This window comes from Protopterus annectens, chromosome 9.part0, assembly GCF_019279795.1.
Source record: "Protopterus annectens isolate FY-2018-M chromosome 9.part0, PAN1.0, whole genome shotgun sequence".
In the NCBI taxonomy this organism is placed as follows: domain Eukaryota; kingdom Metazoa; phylum Chordata; order Ceratodontiformes; family Protopteridae; genus Protopterus; species Protopterus annectens.
In genome coordinates, this window is record NC_056743.1 from 678,013,779 (window position 1) to 678,025,801 (window position 12,023).

The 12,023-nt window shown below is 39.8% G+C and overlaps 1 protein-coding gene across 1 annotated transcript in view; it reads right to left on the minus strand.

The window, feature by feature from the left end:
* Positions 1–12,023, minus strand: part of ABHD16A (abhydrolase domain containing 16A, phospholipase) — a 527,648-nt gene that overhangs the window by 278,086 nt on the left and 237,539 nt on the right. The window contains exon 11 of the mRNA XM_044083280.1: positions 3,654–3,703. Within this exon, the coding sequence (XP_043939215.1) occupies positions 3,654–3,703 (50 nt within the window). The remainder of the gene's footprint in view (positions 1–3,653; positions 3,704–12,023) is intronic.

The following is a 12,023-nucleotide window of genomic DNA, read 5'->3' on the forward strand; positions in this document are numbered from 1 at the left end:
ATCAATGCACCTTCCACATGTCCAAAGAGTCTGTCATCTGACTTAAAAGACAGGTGTGGGCATGAACCCTTAAAGCTTTCATGCCACTGAAGAGAGAGCTCCCAAGCAGATTTACAAGGATTGACAATCAACTTGTGTTGTTCCTTTGTTCGGCAATATAGTTCCCTTTGGGTAAAAACCTTCCACATTACATTTTGCTGAACTTTCCCGTTTAGGAAGGTTACTTTTTTCCTGTTTAGGACTGTTATTATTAAATTAGAAGTTTGATTTTTACACACTGTTACAAGATTTAACAGCACTTTTAAACTGGAGTGCACTTTTTTTCCTATCAGTTTAAACGCTGTTTGAAGTAATTGAAAGTCATTTTTCTGTGCGTAAATTGTATTTATTTTACTTTTTAGGGTATGTGTTTTAAAATGTATTTTACTGTGTTTTCCTGTGAAAAATGAAAAAAAAAAATTTACAGGCTCTTGTTGCTCGTTTTCTCTGAGAAAAAGGCACCATTTTCAGCTTGACCAAGAAACACATTAACAGCCCAACAATTGACCCTTCTTCAAACCACAAGAAGAAAAAGTTAAGCAAACAGCCCTTGCTACCACAGCAGCTAGGAATTTGTGTCAACTGCAGGTGAACAGCTCTGCTGTGGCCATAGTCTGTTCCTCGGACCACTCACCTTTGACCCCAGATCCCTCTGGTGTAGCAGCTACAGCCACTATGAACCATGGGGTCCACATCCTCTGTATCTTCTGGGGTTCCTTCAGTGGGCAAGGGAGAGCCACTCTTGTCAGTCCCTGGAGAAGCAGTAGAGACGTTTGGTCAAAATATGCCCATCCCTGGAGAAGTTGCCACTACCATTAATAATACTGTTGGCACCATTTTCCTGTCAGAACAAAACAACTTCTTTAGAGAGGAGTAGTTTACTGGGTCTGGCTAGGGGTTTAATTCAGGCTACTGATCCTTCTTATAAGCTGGTTTCTGGTAAAAGACAAAGATGCACCTTTTCTAGAGACTGAAGATTCTGAATTTGGACATGAAGATGAAAGGACAGGTACAGTGTTTTCTCCTCAGTTTTCTGATCCTGATGTATTCAGAGGAGAGCTCAGTTTTCGATTGTCCCTGTGGAGATCTATTTCTCAGAGTGTATTTCCAGAATGTGGCGGAGTTTTAAATGGGAGAACACCAAAGAAGTTCCTCAAAAAATACTATGCCTGTTACAGAAGAATTTTCCAGAAACCTTCATCAATTCCTCCAGTTCTGCCAGCAGGTGTGTGTGTGTGTGTGTGTGTGTGTGTGTGTGTGTGTGTGTGTGTGTGTGTGTGTGTGAATGCCTGCAATTTTCATGATAGTCAGCTTGTTGCCCATAAAAAGCTCCTTCTTATAAGCTGGTTTCTGGTAAAAGACGCAGATGCACCTTTTCTAGAGACTGAAAATTCTGAATTTGGACAGGAAGATGAAAGGACAGGTACAGTATTTTCTCCTCAGTTTTCTGATCCTGATGTATTCAGAGGAGAGGTCAGTTTTCGATTGTCCCTGTGCAGATCTCTTTCTCAGAGTGTATTTCCAGAATGTGGCGGAGTTTTAAATGGGAGAACACCGAAGAAGTTCCTCAAAAAATACTATGCTTGTTACAGAAGAATTTTCCAGAAACCTTCATCAATTCCTCCAGTTCTGCCAGCAGGTGTGTGTGTGTGTGTGTGTGTGTGTGTGTGTGTGTGTGTGTGTGTGTGTGTGTGTGTGTGTGTGTGTGTGTGTGTGTCTCAATGCCTGCAATTTTCATGATAGTCAGCTTGTTGCCCATAAAAAGGCAGGTAAAAAAACCTGAGAAATTTTATAAATCCCTTGCACAGACTTTTTTTTTTCTTTTTGTCATACTGCCTTGCCAGCTACATGGGCTGACCATTATACACCTACCATCTTAGCTGCCATCACAGGATTTCTGTTGTTAAATCCCATAGCCTTGAATGTAAACAAAACGAAAGCTCCAGCAGGTAAATATCAAGCCCAATACAAGTAGTATAAAAAAAGGCTCAGGTAAATACAGAGTAAGATTTTACTAAATTAAAACGGACAGGATTTCACAGTAATGACTCCATGGGTTGTTTTACCTGAGGAAGCATTATTGCAAAAGATTGTCAATTATAATTTATTAAAATCTTACTCCATGCTTACCTAAGCTATATGGGTTTTTTGTGATTTTGTACAACCCTGAATGTGCCAGCTTGCACTCTGAGAGTTGAGGATGATTGACTTATGTGAGGACAGTATCTTTGCAGATTACAGAAGCCTTAACTGCCCCCTTTCAAAAGATGCACTAGACTGTTCTTAACTTTTACCAGTAATATCAGCAGGCAGCATGCTCAGTGGCACGCATTTTGGACATGAGTGTGGGACTCATCATTCTTCTACCATTATTGCTGGCACCCCCAGTACCATGGCTGCTAACTGTCACAATCTGGGCTTTATATACCTCTATGCCAAACAGCAGATGAGTTAACTTATGATGGCATGCTGGCTATACACTATGTTTAATTCCCATGCTCATCCCATGGAAATTCCACCCCAAAAATAACTGGCAACATAGGTGATCACCTAGTTTGCCTACCATTAATGCAGTCTCTGCTCGCACTCCTGAAAAAATAGAGCTCCCCTTTGGAAAGGGTATGAGGTAGATATTTAGAAAAAATGTAAATATAACATTGCTCCATGATACATACCCTGTACACCCCCTGCTTGTGCTTGTCATTCCTCTACTATCCTTGCCACCACCTCCAGCACCATGTCTGCTTACTGAACCCAGTCTACCCCCAATTGCCTCTGCCTCCAAACAAAATATCTCAGCTCTACCATAGTCCCATAATCATAACAATGACAAGTCCTCAAAACAAGCTAAAAGTCTTCTAGTAGCACACAAAATGAAACTGCTACTAAACTCCCTCATCTACAAAAGAATTCACCTAGAGTCCTTCCTGTTCTTTGCAATCAAATTATAACCTTAGATCACCTCCACCCTGTATAACAACCCTTCAAATACATTGAACTGAATTATCTAGTATCAATTAAAGCAGCTCTCTGCTGGGACCATCAACTTACGAATCCTTTCATATACACCTACAACTTGCCTTACATTCAGAAAAGGCCCTAAAACGTTCCTATTCAAAGTGCTATAATACAAATGCCATAACTTCAAACAGTCCCCTCTAACCAAAACTATACTCTATATCCCTTTAAACTTCACTTCACAGACCACATTTACCAAATACACACTCTTGCACTTCAAAGCAGCCTTTATAGCCTCCTTCATGCTCATTACATACTTGTAAAGAACTTTTTGAATACTTCAGCTTTTGTATGGTATCATTAGACTATTATCAAAGTAAAATATATTGGATTACAAAGAAAGAACTGAAAACATTTTCTGTACATGCCTATGTAAGCCTGCAAGTCATAGTCTCCATCTGACTTTTTTTCTTATTACTCATATTTTAACAACTGTCTAAATCTGAAAATGGTCCAGTGGAATCGGTGCTCTACCCCAGCTAATAAAGAAAAATAAATAATAAAATTCAATTAAAAAAGACACAGCAATACTTCATTATTGCAAACATTTTGCTGGTTTACTCAAGATAGGTTTGTTAAAACACAAAACAGCTTACCGTGCTGCCAGCAAAGCCTGGGTGGTTCCAGCCCAGCACTGAATACCCAGCTGCAGAAAACAAAAAGCAGTATTAAGTGCAAACAATTACAATCAAAGGCAAGTGTTTTCCTATAGACCTATTAGAAAAAAAAAACAATTCAGAAAAATTCAGCACAATATTTCTATGCAGACATCTACAAGTGTTTTAGTGATTAGAAATGGAGACTTATTTGCTTAAGCTCTTGTTTAGGACTTTGGTGCTTGTTTCTAAGAAAGTCCTACTCCAAAATTCAAGTTCTGGAAATGGACAGCATTAATTCTTGATGAAATAAAAAAACATACTGCAAGGAATTTTTACATTAAAGACAGCGGCAATGTGGCAGCCCAATGACACTAGTACTAACCTTAACCCTAACCCAAACCCTCAAGTAAGCCTGCAACAAGCTCATTCAATGTGATACAGATTCAGAATGATGAGCAGTTCTCCTTCCTGTGAAGAGTACAAGGTGCTGGATGGCTGAATGACCATGAGCAGAGGAAAGATTGCAGAAAGTGGCCAAGTCAGTTCGGCTGTAACAAATACATGACAAGAAGGTAGTGGTACCCAAGAACAAATATTCTCAAAATCATTGCATAATAAAGCACAAATGAGGTCAATGTGTAAACACATTTTCTGGTCAACATTATAATGGTTTTAAGGCACCAAAATGAGAAAGGGTACATGACAGCATAATATCAGCAGGAATGGGTCATTATAAAATAGAAGTACAAAACACAGGCATGTGGAGTGGAGTTTCACTTTAGTTGCACTAGATGCTGGCTGCAAGAAAAAGACTTTGGGAAGAAAGGGCCCAGTGCCTTGACAAATACGGAGCAGGAACAAATATCATGTCCACATATAAGCATCATACAATAAACAAAATAAAATAATAGATCTTATCTACTTTGTAGCATTTTACAGTGACTTTCTATTTAAATGTCAGCACTTGCAATGTTGAATGCCAACACACTGGGGAAAAAAAAGACAAAAGATGCATGAGAAGAGAGAATACTGAACATTACTTTTCTTCTTTAAACTTATATCTATCTATACACACCAAGTCCAAGAGTGCCATACCACAGAGAAATGTGAATATTCTGAGAAATGGCCATCTCAGAATTGGTATATGTTTCAGCCATTTAGTCTCCGTATTTTGCGACTTGAAGCATGCCCTGACATTTCAAAAGATGAGTGGCATTCGAAAGACGTGCGTGAAAGGGCGTGCCTTCGTTGAAGGTTGGGCGTTGGGCTGGTACTTGGCACCATAAAAATCTACTGCCAGTCATTAGTGGACCGGAGTTCCGCTATGGCGACCCCAAACCGGGAAAAGACAGAAACTTTTTACAGTCCCCAATTTATTTACTAAAATGCATTTTTTGCACTAATTTACACTGGGCTCAATCAACATCAATACTATTATTAGCTCTACATTAAATATGATTTTGTTTGGACCAGTCAGTGACAATAAATGCCATCAGCAAATATCTGAAAAGGCTATCAGCAACAGTTAACTGTTGGGAATTACTCTTCTAGTACATACAGAACACAATTTTCAAAATCTCTAGTTCCTAAACTAAGAACGTAAAACTCCCACTGGTACATTATGTCATACACTGGTCTGAAAAAGCACACCTAGTACCTCTGCTCATCAGAGTAACTCTTGCACACCAAATCAGAATGAATAAAGACAAAAACAATAAAATAAAATTATATACTTGCCTGTCACACAAAAAAGCTGCTGACAACTGCTGGATGGAAAAAGTACCACAAGGAAACATCAGGACAGTATGAAGCATGATACACAGGAGGCAATCTGGCAGCAATCACTTGAAAAATGACTACACAATCACAAATGATTGAGAACACTAACAGTAAACCATCTGCACAGAGCAAAATAAGTGTTTTTGTATGGGGGATTTGCCTTCTGCACCCCCATGTAGGGTGGCATGCCCCCCCTTCTGCAGTGAGCTATTGTTCTTTAGCAATTCGCATTTTATGCTGTCCCTGTGTGGGTATCTGGGAACTGCTGTCTGGTTGTGACACAGCAGAAACATCTACAGGAGCCAAGAAAAACAGGGAAATCACTCTCTTGCTCTTGGCTGAAGGGACAGCACCAGCTGGAAAAGTAAAACAAATGACATAGCCAAAATAGGGCAAAAGCTACATCTCATTGAGGTCAGCAAACACAAGCCCTCAACAGGACTGAATGGGTCACCACGGTTTTAGGCACACTGCCTGAGGAACCTCTAGGCATTAATCTTCTAGATTTCTCCATTTTATGCAGGATCATAATTTACTGTCTTTTTTTTTTAAATGCCAGAAGCCGCTTCTTTCAAAAAAGAACGTATGGAAGTTACTTGACACAATGCCTGAATCTACTGGTGCACAGTACGAGTCTCTGGCTGTATGTTCTGGAAGATACAATGTGAACTACACAGAAGGAGAAAAAAGGAAATGAAGGTAGTAATTCTTTGACGGACTAGCTCTATCATGGGCACAATTACAGATGATCATTTTTCAGGGACACAACTGATTTTAAAGAGAATTCCTCAAATACTGCAATCAAACAGAACAAAGCTAATACAATAAACAGCAATACAATGTAATGCAGTAAAATAGCCTCAAATGGGTACTTATCACTCTGGAAGACAGCTGGATGAGACTAGTGGGCAAAATATTGCTCTAATGCAATACAAGAGAACTAAACTTATGCAAGCTGCACTCCTTTTCTACCTACTGTTCTGCTGCTGTTCCACAACATAGGGTAGTAAAGACATGCACTAGCCCCATGCACTGCTCGCTCATATTCCCAAATGTCTGAAGCAAGGCATTTAACACCATTCATTCAGTCTTTGTAAATTAGCTGTGATTCACAGATTTAGCCTGCACAGTTGGACAGGTCATGATGGGACAATGGCAAGAACCTATCACCACAAAAGAAAAGCTGCTCCAACAGGCCACAACTCACCCTTCTTGGTGAGTACTCAAGTTCAGCTCCAGGATCTAGGACTCTGCCATCACATGCCATATCCTTTTTCCTATAACACTAAAGTTTTAGTGCTGCGGTAGCGTTGTCGCCTCACAGTAAGACGTTGTCCTGTTCGATTCTCAGCTAGAGCGTCTTCTGTGTGGAGACATGCGTGAATGGGCGTACCTTCGTTGAAGGTTGTGCGTCAGAGCTGGCAACTCGGCACGTAAAAAAATCTACTGCCAATCATTAGCGGACCGGAGTTCCGCTGTGGCGACCCCTAACCGGGAAAAGCCGAAAGACGCAACAACAACTAAGTTTAAATATGAACAACAGTACTGCGACAGTAAATAGGGATACAAGTCTCTAAACTGTACACTTAAAAACTTCCCCAAAATTGTCCTAACAAGTTTGACCTGGAGGCTTGTAGCACCACCAGTCCTTCCTTTTACAACTTTATAGTTAACTCAAGATAGTGGATATTCCACAGCAGAAGTCATGTAGTAATTACATTTCCCATGCTTAAGATATTTATTTATTTATTGACATTTGTTGACCGGAAAATCCAGTGGGTCAGAAACCCATTTTCAGTGGAGGACCAGGGAGAAAAGCTCCACAAAAAATATTTATGTAGAGAATATTAAAATTTAAAATAGATAACACGAATACACTTTGTAAACATTACAATGGTTATAACTACTTTGACATACATTACTTTATGAACAAGTACAAAACGAAGATTATAGGTTGCTGCACAAACAGCAGTTACATACATAAGACAGTTCTAGATGATACCTAGGAAGTTAGAGACCGAGAGATAGAAAGAGTTAGTTGATACAGAGAAAGTTTCTAAGAAGTGGAAAGAGGTATTACCAGGTAGAGGAAAAGTGAAAGAGCCGATTAACTAATTTCATAGGTTCATAGGTGTGTACTAGGCTAATGGCCCTGGGACCTTTACAAGCCTAGCCATATGATTACCCTGGCATAGTGCCACGTGACCACAGTTCCCAGTGCCTCTGTAGAGTAGAGCCACTGGAGTTATCCCCGGGGAGAATTTTCTGTTTCCCATCCACTCATCAAAATTTCTCTTGAAGAGGGTCAGTGAGGTGCTCTGCTTAACATGTATGAGAAGTCTATTCCATAGCATGTGCAGTCTCTGGGTTATGAACCTGTCCCTCCAGCATGTTCTGTTAATTGTGGTACTGAGGTTTAGGTCTCTGGAGCGTGTGGTGTGGAGGGATTGGGATTTCTTTAGATGTAGCATTTCTAACAGAGCTGGGTCAGACATGACTTTAAGTCAAGCAGAGATCGCCTCTAAGTAGGTGATATGAGACGGAGAATAGTTGGATTTTTTTGAGTCTGTCCATATAGGACAAACGTTTAAGGCCTACGATCCTCTTTGTGAGGTACTTTTGCGGCCTCTCCAGTTGTTGCAGGTGTCCAGTGAGGTACATGCCAAATGGGGCATTGTACTCGATGACTGGCCTAATGAGGAATGAGTAGAGGGAAACAATGACCTCTTTCTTCCTGGATGCAAAACCCTTAGTAATGAGATGTGCCACATAGAAGGACTTTCTGACCACAGAGGCAATGTGGTGATCAAAGGAGAGGTTGCTTTCAACTTGTGTTCCCAGATCTCTTATAACGTCTTCTGTGTTCAGTGGACTACCATCAATGTGGTAATTCATGGGAACTGTTTTTTCCCCAAAGGGGATGACGACACATTTTTTGGCATTGAGCTTAAGGCCATGGTTCTGACACCAGTCGTTGGTCTCACTGAGGCCATTCTGTAGGATGTCAGCATCACTTGGGAAGTTAATAATAGCTAACCATAAAAGTCCAGCACAAATAGAGTGGGTTAGAAAATGACTTTTATTACATAAAAAGTGGCTAACCCAAAACAGACTGGTTTTGGCTCAAAATAGCCTTCCTCAGTGTTAATCCATACAATCACACACATTGTTTAAATAATGCATCTTAAATTGCCCATGTCTTCCTATTGGTGCATGCCACATTAACTCTGCTCATTCAGGCCAGGTTTGAAGAGAGCTCCCAACCTTACTATCCAGCCTGATCCTTTTTCATTGAGTTTGGTATGCCACCCGGTCTTGCACATTCTATTCCCCTGAATTTTATCTATGATGGTAAATTGAAATTTGGCAGTGTGGTGGGTTAGTGTATGTTTGTAAAGAGCATTTGTAAGCCTTTTATTCCTCATGTCACTTAAATGCTCACTGATCCTAAATCTTAATGGACGTGAGGTTTTTCCAACATAAAAGGCGGAACAAAAGCAACTGGCTAGATAAATAACCCAATCACTACTGCAATTGCCCATGATGCTAATTGTGTATATTTTGGATGTGTTGCTGCTGGTAAATTCCTTAGTTTTAACCATGTGTGCACATGCACTACAATCTCCACAAGGGACGCTGCCTGTCAACCTATCTCCAAATAATGTAGTTTGATGGATGTAAGTGGTGGAGTTCTTCTTGTAATGAGTGAGATATGAGTTGATTGTCCTTCCCCTACGATATGAATATAAACATGGGGAGGGGGAGAATATTGGCCAGTCGCTCATTAGCCAACAAAATATCCCAATGATTATTTATAATATCTCCAAATCCTTTCGTGTTATGACCATAGGCAGTAACCAAGCGGATATTCCGAGATATGTTTTTATCCTGTTTCTCAAGTTTTGGTCGATATTGTAGAAGGTTCCCACGATCAGATCTGGCCGCATGCATACTGTCACCATGTATGGTTCCCACCTGGTATTACCTGCTGTGGAATCTGTTGAATAAATCATTTCTCCCAGAATTGTAAGCTTGATTAGTGGAGCAGATGCGTTTAACACTCAAAAATTGAGATTTTGGTATATTGCGAATAATATGGGGTGGATGATAGCTAGTAGCATGGAGCAAAGTGTTGAATTGGGGAAATTTTCTGAAGGTCTCCATCTGTAATGTATTATCCAAATCCCTACTTATCAACACATCCAAAAATGTGATCTTATTCATATCCCAATTCAAAGTAAAATGGATGCCCCATTTATTTTCGTTTAGGTAATCAACAAATTCTAGTACATAGGAAGCATCCCCTTTCCACACCATCCAGTAGTCTAAAAAGCGACACCAGATGTCCATATTATCCAAAAATAAATTATGAGAAGTATCACAAATTAGCTGCTCCTCTATGTATCCCATGAACAGGTCTACATAGACGGGGGCAGTGCCTCTGACTTGCCAATAGCATTCATTCCGAAAATAGAAAACATTTTTAGTTGGAACGTGTTCTGTAAAACAAGTTAGCAGAGTATTAAAATTTGGTGGCATAGAAGTTCGCTTTATCTAACCAAAACTGTATAGCTTCTAAACCTGCCCAGTGGGGTATGTTCATATAAAGGGCAGTCACATCCAAGGTGCAAAGTAGCCAACTTGGTTCAAGTTGGGTGCCCCCAATGATTTGCAGGAATTGGGTTGTGTCCTCAAGTCTTGACCTGACCATTGATAACAATGGTTGTAAGTATTTTGTGAGGAAGGCTGACAATGGTTCCGTTAAAGACTCCTTACCCGAGATAATAGGTCTACCTGGTGGTTCCTTAGGATCTTTATGTATTTTGGGTAATAAATATAAGTATTGTGGTGTGAGGTCGGGAACTGTAAGATGATGTTTAGTTTCCTGTGTGATAATGCCTTTGTGTGCCAGTTGCAAAAACTGGTCTATCTCTTTCTTAAACTTAAAAGTCGGGTCCAGATGCATATGCATGTAGAAAAGGCCATTGGATAGTTATTTCTTGGCCTCCCTATGGTATTGCTCCCAATCCATCACAACGACAGCTCCTCCCTTGTCAGCAGATAGAAAAACTAAATTGTGATTATTGCTAAGTTTAGTTAAAGCTTCCTGTTCATCTTTGGTTAGATTCTGTTTGGTATTGGCAAAGGTTCTACAATGAAAGTGTAGATCTTTGAGAACACATTCTCTAAACACCGAGACATGCCTGTCCATAAGTGGCATAAATTGTGACTTCCGAATCTGGAAGTCAGTAGATCTCGGAGTTTGATCAGTTTCTGAGAAAAACAATTCCAGGTTCAAAATTCTGCAAAAATCATTTGCATCATTTACCAAAACATGTTCATTAAGAAAGAAGGCAAGAACAAAGTTTAGTCCCTTATTCAGCAACTTTATTTCATTGTCTGTGAGATTGTATGATGAAATGTTATGTACATTGTTGTTGCTTATGATAACATTTGGTTCAGAAGTTGTTGCTTATGATAACATTTGGTTCAGAAGTTGTTCTATGTTGTGTATTGGTCCTGTGCTTCCTACCCCCCCTGTCTCTTTTGACCCTAAAAGGTCATTCATCGGTTTCCTCTTAGCTACTGGGGACTCTTGAATGGGGACAGAATCTATGTCAGTAGCAGATGATGATTCATCACCATCTGCACTTAGCCTCACTTGCATGGTTTTGTGGCTCTACAGTGTTTTGTTTCAGCGCTGGGGGCTCTTGAGAGTGGATATTATCTAGCAGTGGCGTTTTAACCTTCAAGGATTATAAGCTAATTTTGTTGCCTGTTTGAACGTCAATTTTGTAGTAACGGCAGAACTGATGACATTTTTTTTGCACACTCTAACCTTCAATATTTGGGCTGCTGTTCAGTTCTTGAAGCAATTTACAAGGGCTGCCAAATATCTACGTAACCAAACATTAGGAATGATGCTTTGCATTATCATTTGGTGACGAACTGTGTTTCAAGTTACGTGGAGCATTTCAGGTACTGTAGTTTTACTTAATATAAAGGGCAAATAACTTAAAGATCATTTCATTTATTGTGGTGTAGTCCAGGGGATTTGTAATCATGATAAGCAACTACAACATTTTTTGAGTGTCTTGTTTGAACTGAGTGGGGTATCACAATCCTGGTTTCGAGGAACTTTATGGACCAACTTGTTATGAATCAATCTACGAAGCGTTAATAGGCCAGTGTTCAATTGTATGTTTGAAGTACAGAGAAATGAAGGAATAACAAACGAACTGATGCCATGTTTTTGGCACATGAGATATGGGGACTCATGTGAAATGAATATTACTTCAGTTCGTATACTTGGCTTCTAAAGGGTTGGGAGTCTGTATCATCACGAACGTATTCGCACCATATATTGTGACTTTTCGAACATATTTATTGTGTAATAAGGGAAACATCTTGGCTGTGAGTTACACATTACGCCATTTCAAGTTGGAGAGACACACTTGGTTGAAATTCTTTTTTGCATAGATGTGAACTCTAGGGGAACTTTATATTCACTTTTGATAAGCGAATAGGTACCAACAAGATCTTGATATATGCGAATTGTATGTCATACACAGGACTTAAGTACTTGGA